Raw genomic sequence first — 23,998 nt, 5'->3', positions numbered from 1 at the left:
TTTGTTGTCTGTATAGGGTCTTTTAAGTTCATTAGCTGCTGTTTTAGTGTGTTGGTGGGTTTGTGGGCTACCCTGATGCCAAGAGGTCCGAGTAGTCTGGCAGTCATTTCGGAAATGTCTTTGATGTAGGGGAGCGTGGTTATGGTTTCTGAGCCCGTTTTGTCTGTTTGTTTGGGTTTGTTGCTGAGAAATCGGCGGACTGTGTTCATTGGGTACCCATTCTTTTTGAATACGCTGTATAGGTGATTTTCTTCTGCTCTGCGTAGTTCCTCTGTGCTGCAGTGTGTGGTGGCTCGTTGGAATAACGTTCTAATGCAGCTTCGTTTGTGGGTGTTGGGATGGTTGCTCCTGTAGTTCAGTGTTTGGTCCGTACTTTGGTTGAACTACAGGAGCAACCATCCCAACACCCACAAACGAAGCTGCATTAGAACATTATTCCAACGAGCCACCACACACTGCAGCACAAAGGAACTACACAGAGCAGAGGAAAATCACCTGTACAGCGTATTCAAAAAGAATGGGTACCCTATGAACACAGTCCGCCGATTTCTCAGCAACAACCCCAAACAAACAGACAAAACGGGCTCAGAAACCATAACCACGCTCTCCTACATCAAAGACATTTCCGAAATGACTGCCAGACTACTCGGACCCCTTGGCATCAGGGTAGCCCACAAACCCACCAACACACTAAAACAGCAGCTAATGAACTTAAAAGACCCTATACAGACAACAAATAAAACGAACGTCATCTACAAAATACCTTGCAAGAACTGTGACAAACACTACATTGGACAAACTGGCAGGAAGCTAGCCACCAGGATACATGAACATCAACTAGCCACAAAACGACATGACCCACTATCACTCGTATCCTTACATACAGATAAGGAAGGACCACCACTTTGATTGGGACAACACATCCATCCTAGGACAAGCCAAGCAGAGACATGCACGAGAATTCCTAGAAGCATGGCATTCCAACCGGAACTCCATCAACAAACACATTGACTTGGAGCCAATCTACCATCCCCTGAGAAAAAGAACAGGAAATGACATCACCAACACAAGGAAACCTAACCAGATAAATAGAAAGCGGGACATAACACCAGCGCTTCGTCGGAGGCTCACTGATGATGTTGCCTAGAATGGTGATGAAACATCTGAAAACTAACCTTCCAGCTCAGCGAGCAAACTCACATCCAGAACCTCAACCTGAGCTACAAATATTCTCAAAACTCGCTACCAGGCTTTAATGCTCAGTGCGTAAGCTTGCTGATGTCAATTTTTTCGTTCGGTACATAACCATCAAACACTGTCACCCGAGCATGTTGCTGAATATCAGCCAGAATCTCTCTCTAAAGGTGAGGTCTGTAGCTCGTCTGATCAAGTTACTATAGGATCCAAATTCTGCATGTTTCAGACATTTGAAAATAGCAGGAACAGACTGTTTAGATCCCTGAACCAGCTCCACCATTTCAGTCGAATTGTGGCTGATCTCTCTCAGCCCTGCCCTCACTTCCCACTCTGTCCCAGCCTGGAATATACCCAACTGGGTCACAAACCTGCATCTCCCTCCCTGAGCACCATGAGGATCTGTAGCTGTTAAGGCTGGCTCACCCCCAGCTTCTCCAGGGCACGCTCAGTAAACAGCGAAGCCCACGTCACATGAGTGAATAATAGGAAGAGCAGTGCAGCGTCTGCAGCCCTCTGAGAAGTGGAGGAGAATTCCAACAGTGTCACTGAGTCAGAGAACTTTCTCCCTTGTCTCAGGTCTCAACGATCAAACACTTAATCCAGAGGCAGTGTCCTTGTGCTCCCAATCCGAGTTTTCCCTGTCAAGTCCATTCAGAGCCCTGTACATTTCAATCAGGCTGCCTTTCATTCTTTGAGACCCTGAGAGTGGTATAGCCCAATTTAATGAGCATGGTCAACTCACATGTCTCTGCATTGCTGTAGCTGCACAGGGCAATGGGTTGTTGTGAATCTATAGGTGGAGTATTTCTTTTGAATTGTTCACCTATTTGTTGATCCATGTACAGCTGTGCTTCAGATCCTTGATGGGTAAAGCATCACACAAATCCTGTGCCTGATGGCTTTGGCAGGCTGGTTACTGCTGAACGTGGCACGCACCGTGCCACTATTTCCACTAACACGAGTCGTTCTCCCTCAATAACATGAGTCCTGATCTAACACGGCATTGGTGAGGCCTCTTCTTGAGTACTATGTACAGTGCTGGTCACCCTATTTTGGAAGGATATCATTTAATTGGAGAAGGTTCAGAAAAGATTTATCAGGATGTTGTGGGACTGTAAGGTTTGAGTTAAAAGGAGAGGTTGGCTAGGCTGGGACCTTTTTCCACTGGAGTATAGGAGGTTGACGTTTATGAAGCTTATAAAGGTGTATAAAATCATGAAGGCTGTAGACAAGGTGAATAGCAAAGGTCCTTTCCCTAGGGTGGGGGAGTACAAAAGAAAGGGGCATATTTATAAGGTGAGAGGAGAAAGATTAAAAAGGGAACTGAGGGGGCAGAAGGTGCGTATATGAAATGACCTGCCTGAGGAAATGGTGCATGCAGATACAATTGCAACCTTTAAAAGACATTTGGACAGGTGCAAGATATGGAGAGAGAATAGCCAAATGCAGGCAGATGGGACTAATTTAGTTTGGGAAACTTGGCCAACATGGATAAGTTGGACTGAAGGGTCTGCATGTGTGCTCTGACTCCTCCTTGAGTCACATTGTTGCTCTTTGCTTTGTCGACATAAGCACGTCTCTTGTCCAGGTCAAGTTCTGTTTCATTGCAGCAATAAGCACTGACAGTCGTCGGCAGAGCACTGTGCTCTCGGTGGCTTTGAAGTCCTCATTTATAGCGTTACGCACCGCTTTGCGAAACGATCTCCAGGCGCTGTGAGAGCACTTGGGCAGCTGGGGCACACAGCCCAATACCGAGGTGAAGGAAAAGTGGGCAAGTCTTTCTGCAACTGTACAGGGTGCTGGTGGGACCACATCTGGAGTACTGAGAGCAGGTTTGGCCCCTTATGTAAGGAAAGGTGTCATTTCATTGGAGGCAGTTCAGAGAAGGTTTACCTTTAGAGAAGATCAGAGAATGATCCCTGAGATGGGGGGATTGTCCCATGAGTAAAGGTTAAACAGTTTGGGACTCTACTCGCTGGAATTTAGGAGAATGAGAGGAGGTCCCATTGAAACTTATCAGGTTGTTCAGGGGCTTGACAATGTAGAAGCTGAGACAATGTTTTCCCTCATGGGATAATTTGGGACCAGAGGGCGGAGGTTCAGAATAAAGAAGCACAATTTAAAGCTGAGATGAGGAAGAGTTTCATCTCAGGGTTGTGAATCCTTAGAACTCCTTGCCATAGAGAATCTTGTATATATTTAAGGCTGAGATACATTCTTGATCAGTTGGAGAGTCGAGGGTTAAGGGGAAAGAGCAGAAAGCTTGCACAAGGAATGTGGAATCATCCATAATCCCATTGAATGGTGGAGCGGGCTGAATGGCCTGCTCCTTACAGAGAGGTTATTGTAAATGGAAGGAATGATGCTGCTCTTTTCCTTCTGTCTGTTATTAGTTGTGCTTCCTTGATGGTTGACAGGCTCTGTCTCTGCTGGTCCTCTATAGATGGAGTTCGAATAGCTGCATCAACAGGAATTGACATTCTACTTCTTACCGACTTCAACTTGGTGATAAATGATGTGACGCACCTTGTACAGCCACCAAAGCAAGGTGAGATCATCGATTGTCATACAGCACAGTCAGTATTCAGCTGCTGTGAACCCAGTCTCCCTCCAGCACTTCCTGCTGTGTACAGTTTGGATCCTCAGTTGCAGCAAGCCCAGTTCATCTCTTACTCCTAAACCTGCTAAAACCCAACCTGGTTATCATCCCATCTCAATTTATAAATTCTTCTCCTTGTTTTCGTATCTCTCTGTGACCTCTCCATATCTCCATCACTTTCTTCAGTCCCAAAATCCCTCTGACATATCTCTGCCCTTTTGGACTTGCCTGGTTTTCATCTTCGTGAAAGTTGTTCCTTCATCTGTTCTTTCGAGGCCATGAACTAGTTACCTCTGACCCCACTCTGTCTGTCTGTCTTTCTCTGTCTGTCTCTCTGTCCCCCGTCTGCCTGTCGATCTCTATCTCTCTGTCCCTCTTCCGTCTCACCGTCTCTGTGTCTGTCTCTCTCTCCCTCTGTCTCAGTGCCCCATTCCATCTCTCTGTCTGTCTCTCTCCCCTTCTCTCTCTCTGTACCCACCTCCATCTCGCTCTCCCTCTTGTTCTTCCTAGCGCTCGCTCTCACGTGCGCTTGTTCTCTCCGACCCCTATCTCTCTGTCCCCGTGCATGATTTGTGATGCTTCCTGAGTTTGCACTGAATCAGAGAATCCAGGGTAAGCAGCTGATAATTGGACCTATTGAAACAGGGACTAGTTGACTGTGTGACATATTTGTAACTTTAATGCTGTTGTCCTAGCGGATGGAAATTTGTTCTAATTAATAATGATAGATGCTTGTTACATGATACCATTGTACTGCTGCTTGCTTACTCATGAGGGCAAAATAAACAAATTAGACTCTCATCGAAAACAGAAGTGACTTTTGCAGAGAACACTGGTTTTTATATAGTGCGATATTGTGTCTGTCAAAGCAATTTAAATTGCTCTGCATCTAAATCCTAGGAAATGCGGTGACTGCCCCTCAGATTAACATGCGACTAAGTTGCATTGACAAATACATAATGCGCACAATCCTTTCATTAATGCTTTGCTGGTGGTGTCTACATAGAATGTACCGGGCCATTTGGCCCATTGCGGTTCTTTATGCTCCACGCAGACCCCTTCCCATCCCCTGTGTGTTTATATAGCATCCCCCAGTTAGCTCGGTTGGCTGGGGAGCTGGGTTACGATGCAAAGTGACACCAGCTGAGGTTACCTTGAAGGTCCCACATTCTCAATCTCTTTCCCCCTTGCCTGAGGTGTGGTGACCATCAGGTTAAACTCACTACCAGACACGTCTCTCTAATGAGCCCTCTGAACCTCTGGAAATATTGGCTGGCAGTTTGGCCATCTTAGACAGCCATTGGTGCTAGGGTGACGTCTATTGTGGCTAACATCCAATCAGAGTTGACCATCCTATCTGTTGCTGTGCCCCTGTCCCACTAATATCTTTGAAGGAACTAAAATATTGCAGGTGCTGAAAATCCAAAACAAAAACCAAAAGCTCAAGAAAAGCTTAGTATATCAGAGAAGGGAGAAACAGTGCTAGCCTTTTCACATTGATGACCTTTCCAACTGGTGTTGGGAGCCTGACATTTCTGATCAGAGCTCCACTGGATTGTATAAAAGACCTGCATCGACTTGTAATTTCTTTGGCTGTCTCCGGAGAGCTGCTTCGGATGAACGAGATTGAATGTAACCAGCTCAGTGGTTTAACTTGAGAATCATGCTGGGCCTGGACCTTTCAGATGTTGCTCTGCTGTCACCTAGTGGTGGACACAATGAGGTGGTCATCTGAAAATACATTCAGTGCTTCCCTTGAATGCCGTCCCTTAAACCTTGTGTCCTTTTTCTGATCGTCGTGTGACTGAATACTGGGCACGCAGCCTCCATTCATCCACATTGTTGCTGTCTCTCGCTGTCCAGAAAAATGTACACATTTGTGGACTCAAAAATCAGTGCAAACAGCCAGTGGCATCTCGAAGTGCAGTGATGAACTGGATTGAGATAAATCCTCTCCCTTTATTTAGCTGTCTTTCGGAATGCAGATATCTCTTCCCAATTGACCATGGCCTTAGACTTGATCATTGCAACCGGAAAACTGCTAAAGGGATTGCAAGTTGGGAGGAGCATCTATAGGAATGTACGAGGGAGGCAGGGGCACAAGTTATCGGGAATCTCCTGAAAATTCCCTCCCGGAGCCATAGGCCAACTGCGTAAATGTTGATTTTAACTTCAATTTTTGGCAGAGAGCCTGAGTCACGAGGATGCGGCGACAATGAATGACGTTAAGATCCTTGTGCAGCAACTTTTCACCACCTTGAACATTGAGGAACACCAACTGCATAAGGAGCGGGAACTCCAGAGGCGAGTGGAGGAGCTGCATGCTCAGATTGAGCCCCTCGAGAAAGTAGGTGGCACTTCTTTTATTCCCTTCCTGGGATGTGGGTGTGGCTGGGTAGGCCAGCATTTATTGTCCATCTCTAACTGCCCAGAAGGAAATTGAGAATCACCTACATTGCTGTGGGTCTGGACTCACGTGTAAGCCAGACCAGGTAGGGATGACAGATTCATGGGTGGCACGGTGGCTCAGTGGTTAGCACTGCCGCCTCACAGTGCCAGGGACCCAGGTTCAGTTCCACCCTCGGGTCCATTTGGAGTTTGCACGTTCTCCCCGTGGGTTTCCTCCCACAGTCCAAAAAGATGCAGGTTAGGATGGATTGGCCATGCTAAATTGCCCGTAGTGTTCAGGGATGTGTAGATTAGGTGGGTTATAGGGGGATGGGTCTGGGTGGGATGCTCTGAGGGTCAGTGTGGACTTGTTGGGCCGAAGTGCCTGTTTCCACACTGTAGGGGTTCTATAAAATTTCCTTCCCCAAAGGACATGAGTGAACCAGATGCCATGGTTACATAGTCACTGTTCGTGTTTTCTTTGTAAGTTTTTGGCTTTTATTTTATTGAATTCAAGTTTCTCCACCTGCCAAAATGGGATTGGAAGCCACATCCCCAGAGCGTTAGCCTGAGGTTCCCGTATTTCTAATTGAGTGATACTGCCAGCATGCTTCTACGTCATCCAATCCTGACGTGGGATTCTCCGTTGGGAAGCTGTGTGTTTGGATCCTGGTTGTCAAGGACGCAGCCTGATGCGTAGCATCTACTTTATTGGATAAGGAAGATCTCACCTTTGTTTTGTGTGGATGAAACTTCCAGTTTGTAATTTCTGTCTTGAACTGCTAATGGCCCACTTGTTACAGCTGATCCCAGTACTGAGCAAGAACATTTCCCTTAATCCCATCTTCCCATACAATCCCGATATCCCTGAAACCCCTTAATATTCAAAAACATGCCAGCCTCCATCTTGAATATACTCAAGGACTGAGCATCCAGGTAGAGAATTCTAGAGCTTTGAGTAAAACAAGTTCACCTTCTGACTCTTAAATGACCCCTTCTTTAAGATGATAACACTCCGTGTCCTTGATATCCCTCGCAAGGGCTAATTTTGTTCCAGCAGCTGTCCTGTTGGCCTCTTGAGAAAGGTGTACTTTTAGATTAAATCCCTTCTTGTTTTTCTAGGTTTAACAGTCTCTCCCTCCACACCAATCCCTTTCTTCTAGCCTGGTCAGCCTTTCTTGTGTCCTTTTGAGTTCTGAGGAAGCGTCACCGGACCCGAAAGTTAACTGTGTTTTTTCTTTCACAGATGCTGCCAGACATGCTGAACTTTACCAGCAATTTCTGTTTTGTTTCCTGATTTACAGCATCCGCAGCTCTTTTTCATTTTTTTTATTTAGCCTTTCTTGTGTTCTCAGTCAAGACTAATTCTGATTCCTGATTTAAGGAGAGCAACACTGTGCTCTGTGCTCCAGGGGTGGTCTTACCTGTACAATTTTGTCAGATTAAAAGAAATTACAGGATGTGGGCATCACAGGTCAGACCAGCATTTATTGCCTGACCCTAATTAGGAGTCAACTCCATTGCTGTAGGTCAGGAGTCACATGTAGGCCAGATCAGGTGAAGACAGCAGATTTCCTTCCCTAAAGGTGGTAGTTTACAATAATCTACAACGTTTTCATGTTAATCATTAGACTCTTAATTCCAGACTTTAATTGAATTCAAGTTCCACCATCTGCCAATGGCTGGATTTGAACCCAGATCCCCAGAACATTACCCGGGCCTCTGGATTAATGGTCTAATGATAATCCCACTAGGCTTCCTCTGATTGTAGTAAAACTTTATTTACTCTGGCATTCCATTCCGTTTGTACCAAAGGTCATAGTTCCTTTTACCTTTCCAATCTCCTGTTGTATTTGAACGTTAAGCAGAATATCTGGGAGGGTGGGGCATGGTTTTTTGTACATGTTTCCTCATGGAGCTCGTGGTTTGTCACTGAAGACGGTGCGTTTCTCTTTCCTGTAGATCAAGTTGGAATTAGCCAGGAAAGCGGAGAAGAGGTCGAGCTGGGTCCTTTGGGGTGGAATGGCTTTCATGGCAACACAGTTCGGAATCCTCGCCCGACTCACTTGGTGGGAATATTCCTGGGATATAATGGAGCCGGTCACCTATTTCATTACTTATGGCAGTGCAATGGCTATGTATGCCTATTTTGTAATCACGCGGCAGGTAGGCATGCCTTTGAGTCATTAAAGATGCGGTTGGAAGTTGCCTTTGTCCTGTTAATGATGATCGTCTGATAATTATTTGCTTGCCAGGGTTTGATGAAATCTATGGGTTAATTTATTTGAACCAGTAAAACACGTTCCAAGTTATGAAGCAACAAAAGCAAGGTGTGTTGCTTGTAAAGCCAGACTGACACATTGTCAGGCAGAGTCACAATACTGTGTGCACACAGCACACTGCACCCTCAAAGGGGAACTCCTTTTCAAGGCAAGGTACTCATGCAGTACCTTTTTGATTTTACATTTGAAAATAAATTAAATCCCTATAGTGTGAAAGCAGGCCACTTGGCCCATTGAGTCCACACTGATCCTCCAAAGAGCATCCCACCCAATCCCTGTAACTCTGCCTTTCCCATGGCTAACCCACCTAGCCTGCACACACCTGGACAATTTTCTATGGCCAATCCACTCTAACCCTCACACCTTTGGACTGTGGGAGGAAACTGGAGCATTCAGAGGAAACCCAGTCAGACACGGGGAGAATGTGCAAACTTCACACAGCCAATCGCCCGAGGGAGGAATCGAACCCAGGTCCCTGATGCTGTGAGGCAGCAGTGCTAACACTGAGCCACTGAGACTTGTTTCTCCATTTCCTTCTGGAGCATAGCACGGAATTTTACAGCAGTCACAGGCCATTCAGCCCAGCTGATTCATGCTGTGTGTTTGTGTGGGACACGAGCCTCACCCCACCGTACTTCAACTGTGCTTATGATGGGAACTTTTGTGGGGAGCTCTTGGAGAGATTAATGTTTGAGGGGACACAGCGGGCATCCTTTTATGCGTTTGCTCGTGCAGCTGAGACTATCGTATCTGATCCTCCCCTCTGACTGAGATCAGATGGGAGGAGAGATGTTTCTCTCCTGCATTTCAGTTTTGAAGTGAATCACATTTTATTTGCCACATTGCAGCAAAGGGAGACCTGTACAGCGCTGATCCTTCAGCATTGTTCAGTTGGTGGCCACTCCGTCCCTCTGACAGCTGTTCTAGCCCCATTCCAGTGTTGTAGTTCAGGTTGAGTACCAAACCTCAGCCAGCACATCAGCGCAGGCTTGAGGGAGTGCTGCACTGCCGCAGGAGCAGCCCTGTAAATGGAAGATTAAACCCCAAGTAACCATTTCTTACCCTGTTACTGACTGTTTCCATGGTGAAGTAGTTGTCTATGCTCTGCCTGACGCTCTCTGTTCCACCCTTCCTCCCACCCCCCCCACCAAACAAAAACAGGAATACATCTACCCCGATGCCAAAGATAGACAGTACCTGCACTTCTTTCACAGAGGAGCCCAGAAGATGCAGTTTGATATCGCAAAATACAACCAGCTCAAGGACGCAATCGCTCAGGTAAGAAAGGAGTTAAGGTCGGATTGTAACGAAAACCCGGGGTGGGCTGGCCGTCTCCATGGTTGGGAACGGTTTCCTGGCTGACTGTAGGACAGGAGCCTAGGGAGAGGTCAGACTGACAGCAAACATGTGGCTGACCCAGAGGACGACTCCCTGCGAGCTCCTTCCTGCTAAAACTGTGACGGTGCTTCGTCGGGCTGCTCGGAGGTTGCGAAAGGCACTATGTAAATGCAAGCCTCGCTGTCTGTCTCTCTCTCTCTTCGAGCATGCATAAATCCTTCAGCGAGGTGAACGGGATGCTGTGTGGCCTGGGTAAAAGTCACAACATCACCCCAGTTAAAAGTGGACTTTGATTAAATTTCCATAAAGCTGCTGGTTGTAATCGCCGACAATAACAGCTTGCATTTCTATAGCACCTTTTTAACAGTGATGTTTTCCAAGCTAGCTGCCGACCAAACAGAATTTCACACTTTGCCGGGTCAGCAGATTTGGTTTTAAGGAATGCCTTAAGTTGGACGGTTTAGGGAGTTAATTTTTGTGTCTAAAGGCACTGGGGAGAGAGTTAAAATTGGGCACGAAGAGACCAGGATTCAAGGACCCTGATGTTGTGAAGTTGAAGAGTGCAGACAGGGAGGAGGTTGGGGTTGGGGGAGGGGCGATGGGATGAATTTTCTGATTGAAGCACTACCGTAACAGGAGCCTGTGTAAGTCAAGAAAGCCCAGGAGAGATGAGCACAGAAATGGGCCTCTGTGTGGGCCAGGGTATGGGAAATTTCCGATGAATTGACGATGGAAGAAAGCTGCCTGGGATAGTCCAGTTCCGAGACCAGAGAAAAGTGGGTTGAGATTTTCTGCAGCCTGTAGCTGAGGCGAGTGGTAGAGCTGCGGTGATGTTGCAGGGGTGGAGTAGGGGACTGATGGCCAAAACTTCATCAGGTCTGGCAGCAGAGAGAAACCATGTTAACGTTTTGAGTCTGGTACGACCTTTCTTCAGGACTGAAAGTAGCTAGGACAAGATGCGCATATGCCCGGGGGTGGGCTATTCTGTAACACAATAGTTATGTTCCCATGCACCGTCATGTTATAGAAAATTGCGCTATAGAAATAACGGGGCCAATGGAAAAAGCAGGGTTAGGGCACATAACAATTATATTTTACAAAAAATAGCTGCAGTTACAATGACCGTTTATCAGATTTGTGATGCTGCAAAGAGGAAAAACATCGTGAATATGACCTTGTATTTGCAATGAAGTGACAGCTGGGCTTTAAACAGAGCTCTGCTGCTGGAAAATCCCAGCAATGGTCAGTACTGCATGTATGATCCGAAAGAGGTGAGCAATGCAGAGCTGTGTGAAATTGAGCTCACAGCCACGGCCCCTCCATGGAACTTCCCCCAAAACTGACCTGTCGGCAATTTTGAGTAAAATTCCCCCCTCCACTGAAATGCTGATCTGACCTGACATTCCTTCGGCACAGAATTCTGGATAGATTTTCAGATAAGCGAAGCAGAGGAATCTGACCTTTTCTTTCCTATGTACTCTATTGGCTTGGAAGTTAGTTGTAGGATTAAAATGCTTTGTAAACCTGAGTAACGCTGTATTCAAAATAGTGCTGGAAAAGAGGAGGTCGGAACACAGACAACTTTACGTATAAATGACTTACATGAAAAAGTTCAAAAATTCTTACATGTTAAATATGTAACAAGATCTACACACACAAAGGTGCAAGTTTTAACAGCACTCATTTTAAATGTTACTTCGTTTTTAACTTATACCATCAATTTTGCATTGGAATCCATTCTTCTATTTAAATGGGCTGTGTTTTTCAATAATACAGATTGACTGACTATTATGCAATCAATAAAGGTTTGCATTTTAGAAATAGTGTTCTCCACATCAGCCACATTATAGTCAATTCGCATCACAAGAACACTCATAAAAGGAGAACCCTGTACACGTGTGTGTGTGTGTCTCTGTATACTTATACATACAGAAGACGGGAGCAGGAAAGTGAGAGTGGATATCTTTTTATTCATTCATGGGCTGAGGGTGGCACTGGCTAGAGGCCAGACCAGGTAAGGATGGCAGTTTCCTTCCCTAATGGGCATGAGTGAACCAGATGGGTTTTTCCTGAAAGATGACAATGGATTCATGGTCATCATGCTCAGTGGTTATAGCACCATTGCCCCAAATCAACAAGAACCCAGGTTCGATTCCACCCTCTGGCGACTATGTATGGGAGTTTGCACATTCTCCTTGCGTCTGTGTGGGTTTCCTCTGGGTGCTCCGGCTTCCTCCCACAGTCCGAAGATGTGCAAGTTAGGTGGATTGGCCATGAAAAATTTTCCATCGTGTTCAGGGAGGTGTAGATTAAATGTCTTATAGGGGGATGTGTCTGGGTGGGAAGCTCTGAGGGGCAGTGTGTTCTGTTTGGGCCGAAGGGCCTGTTCCCACACTGTAGGGATCTATGATTACGCCCTTAAATCCAGATTTTGTTTCTTTTTATTGAATTCAAATTCCACCATCTGGTTATGGTGGGATTCGAGCCCGGGGTTCAAATACCAGAGCATTCCGGGGTGGCTGGATTAACAGTACCACAAGCCTATCACTTCCCCATAGGATAGATGGAGATGGAACAGAAAGGTCAGGCTCAGTGCCAGGATTGATGCCACAAGGTGGGGTGGCCAATAGGTAGAGGATGGAGTTTGTGATAGGGACTAGTTAATGGCTCCGATCTGTCCACTGTTTAACTGAGGAAATTCTACCTGTCCAATAGTGTGGAGGAGGCAGGCTCAATTGGTGACATTCAAAAGGGCATTGGATGATCATTTGAATAGAAATTAATCGCAAGTTTAAAGGGGGAGAAGGCAGGACAATAGCTCTAAGTCATGATGCTCAGAGCTAGTGCAGATACATTGGGTTGAATGGCCTCCTGGCTTGTCACAGCTCTGTGATTCTGTTGCTGTCAGATTCCACCCTGGATGCACACACCTTAACCTCAGTGAAAGGCCAAGGGAGAACACTGACCTTTTTGTGGCTTTGGGACATCCTGGGGTTGTGAATGGTGTCACTTTCTGTAGGACTCTGTACAGTTTCCTCCAGCAGCTGATTAGCGAGGTGGCCTGGTGCTTGGTTCTCGTGGGAATGCCTTTGTTCCAGGGAATTTGGGGTCTCCGCGAGCGCTAACACTGGATCGTTTCTGCATTTCAGGCCGAGTTGGACTTGAAACGCCTCCGGGATCCACTCCAGCTCCATCTCCCTATTCGGCCTGTCAGCAACCAGGAATGAAGAATAGATGGAGAGCAACACTCCATCCAATACCCCAACCCCCTCTCCTACCCCCTCCCAACCCAATTCCCTGCCAGTCAACACGTCCACTTCCCACCCACCCCGAGCAGTGGAAAGCCTGGCAAAGCTGAGGCCAGGGGCACACTTACTCATTTAAACCAAATGCCCATGCGTTCTGAAGATCGAGCAAGAGGGTTTTGAGTCCACGGCGAGGTGTCAGGTGCCCTGCAGACATCAATAACCTGGACAGTGTGGGCACTGACTTCCTTCATGACCACACGGGGGCCGATGGGGAATGCACATTTCCTCTGTGGGATTTTTTTTAAAAAAGAAAAGATCATTTCCATGCATTATTTTACAGTTTTATCTTGTTTTGTGTGCAGATTTTACAAACTATGGATTCATCTGACATTGCTGCAGTCCTTTAAAAGTCTATAAATTATATGTATTAAACAGAATTGCATACAATTAAGTGAAAGGGCATCATTTGTGAAATAAATTGTACAAAAGAGCATTGTAATTCTGACAATAAATGACTTCCACGACTGTTTTGAAACTAACTTGGCTGTTGCATTTGATCGCTGATGTTGGATACCCACTGCTGGTTTCTGTGGCCTGGGTTGGAGCAGGAGCCTGTGGATAGCTGCGTGTTGGCATGCTTTTACTGTCGGGTCTCCCTCACTGGAGGAGGGCACAGTGACATTGTTGCTGTGTCCCCTCAAGATCCTCTGAAACATACGACAAGGGCACCCAGCTACCTGCCTATCCCTGACCACTCCTGGCAAGGTGACGTGTCCTGATAATCCAAGGCTTGGCCACTAGAGCATTCACCTGGGACTCGATAATCACATTTAACTTGCAATCGTTCTCCTCTTGTCAGTGCACTCGACAAATTCTGCCTCATTCGGTGGATTTTTAGGGTTGACAGGACCCTTTGAAGCTCCAGGTAGATCTGTCGAGTTATTTGCACGATGCAAAGTGACCACGGCTGGAGATGAGCACTTGTCCCTCCCGCTCTGTTTGTGGCCTGGAATGCTCCAAGGAAATCCCTGTTCACTGTGCAGCCAAGGTTTCAGATCTTCCTGGTCAATAGTGTTGGATTAAACACACTGAGGGTAACGCTCTCCCCACCAATCAAATTACAGAAAATACCTCTTATCTAAAAAGACTTGTAAAAGGGATGACAAGCCCCTTTAAGAGGCACTCTGTATCGGCCAACTTATTTTAGCATGTTAACTTTCTCCACCTTGTGTGCACTATATGTGACACAGTGTTTGATATCAATTTGTTTTGGGAGCTACCTCTGAGCTTCTAGAGTCAAGAACATGTACAGCACAGAAACAGACCCTTCAGTCCAACTTGTCCATGCTGACCAGGCTTCCCAAATCAATCTAGGCCCATTTGGCCCATATCCCTCTTAAACCCTTCCTATTCATATTTCCATCCAGATGCCTTTTAAATGTTGTAGTTGTACCAGCCTCCACCACTTCCCCTGGCAGCTCATTCCTTACATGTACGATCCTTGGGTCTCCTCTCATCTCGTTGGGGACTCTGCTTAGACTCACCCTGCTGCCTGGGGTAAGTGAGGAGTGAATAATCTTCCCTGCATGGGGCATCCCTAACGTGTGTGTGTGTGCGCGCGCATGGTAGTGGAGGTTCAGTTGAAAGCTGTGCAGGTCTCATGTAGCCTTTCTATGTCCCTAAAGACAGCAATGATCTGTCGTCTACTGTGACCTTTCAGGTTTAATAACCAAAGTGACAACCATGAAACATTGCAGGGACCTTGTGACCAAAGTTACGCTGTGTCTCAGGAGCGTATCCGCCCAGAAACAGGGGTGGCTCCAGAGAGTACAGCCTTGCTCCTACAACCTGGCATGATTCTCTGACATTTCACAGATGGTAATGCAGCGTGGTGCTGGATGAACACAGCAGGCCAGGCAGGATCAGAGGAGCAGGAAAGTTGACATTTCAAGTCGGCACCCTTCTTCAGAAAATTTTCTGAAGAAGGGTCCCAACCTGAAACATCAGCTCTCCTGCTCCTCTGATGCTGCTTGGCCTGCTGTGTTCATCCAGCTACACGCTGTGCTATCTCGGACTCCAGCATCTGCGGTTCCTCTTACACAGATGGTGAATGTTTTGTCGAAGACTTGAGAAAATTACATGTTCTGAAACTGATTTTGTACAATGTGCATGCCTCAGAGCTCTAAATAAGGGTGTTAGAGACATTAACGTTTTATGATACATTGCAGATGTACGCGTGTTCTGTGGGAGGGGGATTATGGGGCTTTGCCTCTGTTTTCCCAGGCAACTGTTAGCACTAGGGTTGGCCGGTGATTATAACAAAGCATAACACTGAAGCAACTGGCTCATCGACAAGAGAGAGAAACCACAGCTAGCTGTCATCACCTCCATCCCTGGCCTGGATGTTGTATACACCTGGATCTCCAAGCGTCAAGGGTGATGATGGAGAGTTGTGCCTTAGTTTCAACACTGAGCCTGACGGAATGCATGAACCAGATCCTGGGAAACCCACAGGAAAGTGCATGGGGGTGGGGTGGGGGGAACTCCTTTGAGGATTTAATTACTGTACCAAACAAAAAGCACTCCCAGAGTGCTACTCTGTCTTTCTACAGCGATGTGGCGGTGCTAGTGTTGCACTGGGGTGGACAAAGTCAGAAGTCACACGACACCAGGTTATAGTCCAATTGGTTTATTTAAAATCACAGACTTTAGAACGTAAAACATGACAGCGCAAAACAGGCCCTTCGGCCTTCAATGTTGCGCTGACCTGTGAAATCAATCTGTAGCCCATCTATCCTACAGTATTCCATCATCATCCATATGTTATCCAATGACCATTTAAATGCCCTTTAAAGTTGGCGAGTCTACTACTGTTGCAGACAGGACATTCCACACCCTTACTACTCTCTGAGTAAAGCTTTCAGAGCCATGCGTGTCATGTGACTTCTGGCATTCAATAATGAATACACTCAAAGTGGAATGTATTGCATCTGTAATTTTAATGTGGCTTTTTTGAAAAAGTGTATATTTATGTAAATACACTTGAGGAAACGTAGCCACTGTACTCACAGTTGGTCTGTTCTATTTACGGGTGGCCTCTGAAGTGTGTTAACTACAGAATGCCGTGTGTGGCAGGCTACAGTGCAGTTTAATATCCTTCCTTCCCTGGCCCTGAAGAGCTGTGAAAGCCCCCACGCCTGACACAGAATTGCCTTTACTCTCCAGCAAGGGGCAGTGGCAGCAGATTGCGCTCATCCTTCATGTCAGTTCCTTAGCCTGGTTCACTTGAGTTAACCCATCGAGTACCAGAGACTTTAGTCTGTGTATGTGTCTTCAATTCTTACTATCTCTGTCTTCCACCATGTAGCATTAACAGAAGTTCTCTTGTGTAACTTTCTAATGCCGATTATTATCAGAGGAATGTACAAAGCCACAGATAACTTAATTGAAGCTATTTACTGAATAAATGGCAAAAAAAGCATGTTGCTGCACTGTCTCTTTGGGAAGGTTTGTTAACGACAGCTTGAAGTTACTATAGAACATTGGAGCAAGAATAGGCCATTTGGCCCTTCATACTTGCTCCATTATTCCATGTACATGGCACGGTGTCTCAGTGGTTAGCACTGCTGCCTCACAGCACCATAGACCCAGGGTTCGATTCCACCCTCGGGCACCTGTCTGTGTGGAGTTTGCCCATTCTCCCTGTGTCTGCTTGCGTTTCCTCTGGGTGCTCCAGTTTCCTCCCACAGTCCAAAGACGTGCAGCTTAGGTGGATTTGCCATGCTAAATTGCCCATGGAGTGCTAGCCTGGTTGATTAGCCATGGGAAATGCAGGGTTACAGCGATGGGGTTGGGGGAGGAGGTGGGTCTGGGTGGGATGATCTTTAGAGGGTCAGTGTGGTCTCAGTGGGCTGAAAGGCCTGCTTCCACACTGTAGGGATTCTATGATCATGGCTGATATTCCAACTGAGCCCTGTCCCTGCTTTCTCTATATCCTTTAGTCCTAAGAAATATATATGCATCTTTTTTTGAAAGCCTAACCTGTTGTGTGGCAAAGAATTCTACATGCTTATCAATGTCTAAATGAAGAAATACCTCCGCATTTCTAACCTGAAAGATCTCCCCTCTCTTCCCCTACTGAATTCTACAGTTTCTGTAGCTGTGCTCAGATTGATTCCTCAGGACTACCCTGCAGTCTCCAGGAATTATTGATGCATATTGCTGTGAGCAATCTCAGCAGAATCACTGGGACATTAATGTGAAATTTTTTTTAAAAAAATGAACTAGGGATGCTGGAAATTAGAAACAAAAACAGGAAGTGCTGGAAAAGCTCAGCAGATGAGCAGCATTACTGGAGACAACTCAGTTAACATTACTTCAGTGACATTTCCTCAGAACAGATGGGAGCTGGGAAAAGAGATAACAAAGTGTGGAGCTGGGTGAACACAGCAGGCCAAGCAGCATCTTAGGAGCAGAAAAATTGAAGTTTCAGGTCTAGACCCCTTCATAAATAATAGAAAGGAGAGAGGGGGAGGCGGATAGAAGATGGATAGAGGAGAAGATGGGTGGAGAGGAGACAGACAGGTCAAAGAGGCAGGGATGGAACCAGTAAAGGTGAGTGTAGGTGGGGAGGTAGGGAGGGGATAGGTCAGTCCGGGGAGGATGGACAGGTCAAGGGGGTGGGATGAGGTTAGTAGGTAGGAAATGGAGGTGTGCTTGAGGTGGGAGGAAGGGCAGGTGGGGACAAGCTGGGCTGGTTTTGGGATGCAGTAGGGGGAGGGGAAATTTTAAAGCTTGTGAAATCCACATTGATACCATTGGGCTGCAGGGTTCCCAAGCGGAATATGAGTTGCTGTTCCTGCAACCTTCAGGTGGCCCAGGATGGACATGTCATCTGAGAAACAGGAGGGGGAGTTGAAATAGTTTGCGATTGGGAGGTGCAGTTGTTTATTGCAAACCAAGCGTAGGTGTTCTGCAAAGCGGTCCCCAGGCCTCCGCTTTGTTTCCTGATGTAGAAGAGGCCACAATGGGTACAGCAGATGTGGTATACCACATTGGCAGATGTGCAGGTGAACATCTGCTTGATGTGGAAAGTCTTCTTGGGGCCTGGGATGGGGGTGAGGGAGGAGGTGTGGGGGCAAGCATAGCACTTCCTGCGGTTGCAGGAAAAAGTGCGGGGTGTGGTGGGACTGGAGGGGAGTGTGAAGCAGACAAGGGAGTCCCTGAGAGTGTGGTCCCTCCGGAAAGTAGATAAGGGTGGGGGTGGTGGGGTCGGATTGCAGATGGCGGAAGCGTCAGAGGATGATGCGTTGTATCCGGAGGTTGGTGGGGTGGTATGTGAGGACGAGGGGGATTCTCTTGTGGCGGTTATTGTGGGGACGGGGTGTGAGGGATGCGTTGCGGGAAATGTGAGAGACACGGTTGAGGGTGTTCTCAACCATTGCTGGAGGGATGTTGTGGTCCATGAAAAACGTGGCCATCTGGGATGTGCGGGAGTGGAATACCTCATCCTGGGAGCAGGTGTGGCAGAGGTGAAGGAAATTGGGAAGGTAGGTAGGAGGAAGTGTATTCTAGGTAGCAATGGGAGTCGGTGGGCTCGAAATGGATATTGGTTTCCAGGTGGTTGCCTGAGATGGAGACAGAGGTCCAGGAAGGTGAGGGATGTATTGGAGATGGTTCTGGTGAACTTAAGGTTGGGGTGGAAGATGTTGAAGTGGATGAACTGTTCAAGCTCCTCGTGAGAGCACAAGGTGGTGTCGATACAGTCATCAATGTAACGGAGGAAGAGGTGGGGTTTCGGGCCAATGTCTTTGTGAAAGACGGATTGTTCCACGTAACCTACAAAGGGGCAGGCATAGCTTGGGCCCATGAGGGTACCCATGGCCACCCCCTTTGTCTGTAGGAAGTGGGAGGAATTGACAGAGAAATTGTTGAGGGTGAGGACAAGTTCAGCTAGGCGGATGAGGGTGTCAGTGGTGGGGGACTTGTCGGGTCTGCAGGACAGGAAGAAGCAGAGGGCCTTTAGTCCATCTGTATGGGGAATGCAGGTATATAGGGACTGGACGTCCATGGTGAAAATGAGGTGCTGGGGACCGGGGAATTGGAAGTTCTGGAGGAGGTGGAGGGCATGGGTGGTGTCACGGATGTAAGTGGGGAGTTCCTGAACCAAGGGGGAGAAAATGGAGTCCAGACAGGTGGAGATGAGTTCGGTGGGGCAGGAGAATGTGGAGACAATGGGTTGACCAGGGCAGGCTGGTTTGTGGATTTTCGGAAGGAGATAGAAGCGGGCGGTGCTGGGTTGGGAAACGATGAGGCTGGAGGCTGTGGGTGGGAGGTCACCTGAGACGATGAGGTTGTGGATGGTTTGGGAGATGATGGTTTGGTGGTCAGGGGTGGGGTCATGATCAAAGGGGCGGTAGGAGGAGGTGTCGGAGAGTTGGCGTCGGGCCTCAGCGATGTAGAGGTCAGTGTGCCATACTACCACTGCGCCTCCCTTGTCTGCGGGTTTATGGTGAGGTTGGGGTTGGAGCGGAGGGCTGCCCGTTCTGCAGGGGAGAGGTTGGAGTGGGTGAGGGCGGTGGAGAGGTTGAGGCGATTGATGTCTCGACGGCAGTTGGAGATGAAGAGGTTGAGGGAGGTTCGGAGGCCTGGGGGTGGTGTCCAGTAGGAGGATTTGTGTTGGAGGTGAGTGAAGGGGTCAGTAGAGGGAGGGTTCGGCTCCCGGTTAAAGAAGTAAGCGTGGAGGCGAAGGCGGTGGAAAAACTGCTCGATGTCCAAACGTGACTGGTATTCATTGATGTGTGGGTGGAGGGGTTCAAAGCTGATCCCTTTACTGAGGACTGACCGTTCGTCCTCAGTACAAGGGAGGTCTGGGGGGATGGTGAAGACTCGGTAGGGTTGGGTGCTGCTGTCTCCTCTGGAGCTGCCAGCTGTGGAAAAGGTTGGCTTTTATGCAGAAAATAGGGAGGGGGTACTCATCATTTACCTAACAGTTACTCCTTACAACTACCGCCCCCCCCCCCCACCTCCTCCCACCCAACCCCCTTTATCCACTGCATGGTGTGGATGTGCTGGTGTTGGACTGGGGTGGACAAGGTCAGAGGTCACGCGACCCCAGGTTATAGTCCAACAGGTTTATTTGAAATCACAAGCTTTCGGAGCGCTGCTGACGAAGGAGCAGTGTTCCAAAAGCTTGAGATTTCAAATAAACCTGCTGAGCCATATTCTGGTGTTGTGTTGATGATTTCTGACCTTCTGCATATATAATTTAAAAAATCTTTTTTTCTCACTGCCATCAGTTCTGAGGAAGGGTCACTGAACTTGACATTGTTGTGAAATTGTTTTAAAGTAATTTTAATTTGAACACTCTGAGTGGGGGTGGCTTCGATCGTCAAACAATGGAAGTATCAGGAATATGTTCAACCACAATCTAGAATTTAGTCTGATGGCACATATTTCCCTAACCCTTAGCTTGTTTCTGCATGGCCTTATGGAGGGTTTTATCTGATAGTTTCCTGCTCTCTGACAGAGTCTCCATCTGATCCAATTTCCATAAAGACCCAATTCCTAAGCCTTGCAAAATCGCTAACTGATGGAGAGATGGGGGAGTCCTCTAAGATTAATTCAGAAAAATCCTGGGGACCTTCTCTTGAAACCCTCGGGTAATCTTTCAACATTTCAGTTGGCCACACCTGAGCCCTACTTTCTCACAGAGAAAATGCCCTACTTCTCTCTAAGGGGGTGGGGGGGGGGGGGAGTACCTACGTTTACCACAGTAATCTGTTGCAGTTTCTCTGAAATGATTCCTCTACAATAACTCTCTGAGCAGACATTATCATGTTTCTCATTTCTATAAACCCTGCCTATCTCCAATAACTTCCCATTCGACAAGCTGTGATCCATTCCTTTTAAAATCCTTGGCCATGTCCTCCCTAAGGCTGTCTTTAGTGAGAGTAAACAGAGCTCCCTGAACTATCTTAATAACTAACTGAGTCCCAACTCTAGGTCGATTTTTAATAGTCCCTTCTACTTGGTGACATCTAGTTGCATTTCTCACTGCTCCTCCTTTTAAGACCGTCCATTTTAACAAGCATTTTTAAGTTGACAATCATCCGCTTTAGTGCTTACTTTTGTGCTTTAAGAAGTTTTTATTTAATAATCGTTCCTGTGGACAACCATGGGATATCTCAGACCATTAAAGGTGGCCCCTGGCCTTTATTTCAAAGAGAATGGAGTACAGCAATTCGGGGAGTCTTGCTAAAACGGTACAAAGCACTTGTTACACTACACCTGAAATATTGTGAGCCCTTTTTGTTCCTCTCTGAGTAAAGAGAAAGCAGCTTCGGGGGTAGCCCAGAGGAGGTTCAGTAGGTCGATCCCTGGTACAGAGGTGTTGTCTTATGAGGAGAGGTTGCGTGAGAGGTGACCACACTGAAATATAAAGGCCTGTAGGGGACTTGCTGGGGTGGATGTGCAGAGATTGTTTCTCTTCTGACAAGATGGCAACAGAGTTAGTTGGTCCACTCTGCTCGCCAGTTCCCTTTCCTTTTCCTTCCTTTTTTTCTTCCTCTTCTCTCTCCTCTGTGCAGTCATTCTACTGCCTCCCCAACACCCACCCATCCTTTTAACCACCTACAGAAGGAGTCGGTTCGGTTCTTGACTGGGAACCAAGTGGCAGGAGCAGAATGCGCAGGATATATCCTGCAGGGACGGGGGCGGTGAGAGAGGGGCCTGTGAAGCGGTGATGGCGGTGAGAGTGGGGCCGGTGAGACCTGGTGGTGACCTCCTGGGTGTCCTAGTGGTGGGAGCGGCGCCTGTATCGTTGTGGAGATGGGACTTGAGGCTCTGAGATGTGGGCTTTGTTTTTCTTGTTTACCTTTCGGCCCCATTAAATCTTTCAATTCTTGTTTTTCTAACCTGGTGAGCGCCAGTGAATGGTGACTGTGCTCTTTTCGCTGTACTTATGTACTCCTATACTTAGTACATGTAACCAATAAATAAATCTCGATGTAAATCTTTGTAGGAGGGTCTTGGACCAGTGTGTGCCATCTCAGATTAGGGGGTGCTTGGTTAAGACAGAGCTGAGGAGAAATTTCTTCTCTTGGGAGCGTGGTGAATCTGCAGATTTCTTTCCCACAGTGAGCTTTCAGAGCCGGATGGTTAAGTATGTTCGAAGCTGCAATAGACAGATTTTTAATCGGGAAGGGAGCAAGGGTTACAGGGAAAGACAGGAAAGTGGAGTTGAGAAGAATCAGATTAGCTACAATCTCATCGAATGGTGGAGCAGACTCAATGAGCCAAATTACCGCCCCCCCCCTCCCCCCCCCCCCTCCCCCCCGCCCCGTTCCTTTGCTGTGTAGTCACGTTGCCAACGAAGTAGAGGTTATGTTTGGAGAAAAATGGATCAGACTATTCTAAGTGTAGTTGCAAAGATGAGTACAGGACCGGCAGAGGGTTTCAGCATTAAAATCCAACACCTTATTTCCATGCTCCATGACCTTGAATTATTAACCCTGAATCCAAAATATGGAAATCTGGGCATAAGCATAGACTGTAATCCTGGAGCTCTTGTTCATTTATAGACCTCTGGGTGCTTGTTTATTTTAAGAAAATGAATGACCTGTTAAGCATCCTGTTCAAACACTCCTAATGAATGCAGAGTCACTGTTCCATAAAAGCTCACCTTGTTGTTCTGATGCCTTGTAAATATGAATTTCAATCTTGCAAAGAGGTCCCAATTTCTGATCCCAGCTGATGGTAATAGTAAACACATCAGATCCCACAGTGAAGCCTGCCTTGATGGACTACATGTGTCTTTAAAAATTTATTCCGCATCATGGTCAGTGACTGAACTTATTCATAAGAGTCCGCCAATGTTCTTTGAAGAAAAGAACATTAAAGTATAATACACAGAAAAGGGGAAAACATGCATTCTATTTTATGGTGCGCAAGGCCTTGTTCAAAGTAGGGAGCTTGATAAGACAGTATTGTAGAATGGCAGCATATGGACTCACTGATTAGCTGAAGGTATGCCAGCTTGTACCAACTGCCACGAGTGTGGTGAAGCCACGGACAGTGGGATATTAACTAAAAATTGGATTGGCTGTCCAATCGATGTTGGGGCGAACTGCCTTATACAAAAGGCACTGGAACTAGGAAGTTCACTCCCACAGACGGTAGTCGGTGTTAACTCCAAAGTGTTATGGGGCTAGAGAGAGGTGTGTCCAGATTGACCAATGATGTAGGATGGCACTGCTGCCTCACAGCACCAGGTACCTGGAGTTTCCACACTCTCCTCGTGTCTGCATGGATTCCCTCCCGCAGTCCAAAGGTGTGCAGTTTGCGTGGATTGGCCATGCTAAAATTTCCCATAGTATCCAAGCGGGCGAGATGGGTTAGCCTTAGAGAATGCTAGGCTACAGGATAGGTGGAATGTTCTTCAGAGGGTCAGTATGGACTCAATGGGCTGAATGATCTGCTTCCACACTGTAGGGATTCTACGATCCTATGATATGAAAATTAGAGGCATAACACTTAACTCCAATGACTGCAGGAGGTTCCTAGGGAATGCTAATAGAGAGCTAGCATAAGAACGGATATTGAAAATGGCAAGGAATGTTGGTAAATGTGAAGTGACATGTTTTGCTGAAAGTTGAAATGAAAATGACATTGAGGCAACAGTCAGACCAGAGAAGGTTTTGTGAAACAGAGCAGCTGGCTCGAGAGGCCAAAATCCACTCTTCCTAATTGGAATGTTTGTGTGAGGTGAAGCAGCAAGGGTTCTGGAGACCAGGCTCATTAAATACAGCTGTTAAATTGAGTTTCATGGCTACAGGTGTGGATTATAACTGTGAATCGAAATATTACGTAGACCGTGGTTGGAGAATTGTACACATTGTAGGGTGTTGGGGCATTAGGGAGGGCATGTCACATGATTATTGGAATAT

The 23,998-nt window shown here is 46.9% G+C and overlaps 1 protein-coding gene across 2 annotated transcripts in view; it reads left to right on the top strand.

The window, feature by feature from the left end:
- Positions 1–13,591, top strand: part of mcu (mitochondrial calcium uniporter) — a 163,537-nt gene extending 149,946 nt beyond the window's left edge. For both annotated transcript variants that reach the window (XM_048563788.2, XM_048563789.2), the window contains exons 4-8: positions 3,641–3,745; positions 5,983–6,143; positions 8,147–8,350; positions 9,628–9,744; positions 12,954–13,591. In XM_048563788.2, coding sequence (XP_048419745.1) covers positions 3,641–3,745; positions 5,983–6,143; positions 8,147–8,350; positions 9,628–9,744; positions 12,954–13,031 — 665 coding nt within the window. In that variant the 3' untranslated portion in view covers positions 13,032–13,591. The remainder of the gene's footprint in view (positions 1–3,640; positions 3,746–5,982; positions 6,144–8,146; positions 8,351–9,627; positions 9,745–12,953) is intronic.
- Positions 13,592–23,998: the final 10,407 nt, after the last annotated feature.

Source organism: Stegostoma tigrinum, chromosome 37 (genome assembly GCF_030684315.1).
Source record: "Stegostoma tigrinum isolate sSteTig4 chromosome 37, sSteTig4.hap1, whole genome shotgun sequence".
NCBI classification, from domain to species: domain Eukaryota; kingdom Metazoa; phylum Chordata; class Chondrichthyes; order Orectolobiformes; family Stegostomatidae; genus Stegostoma; species Stegostoma tigrinum.
Note: the sequence above shows the minus strand (reverse complement) of the source record. Positions and strands in the feature narration are given on the sequence as shown.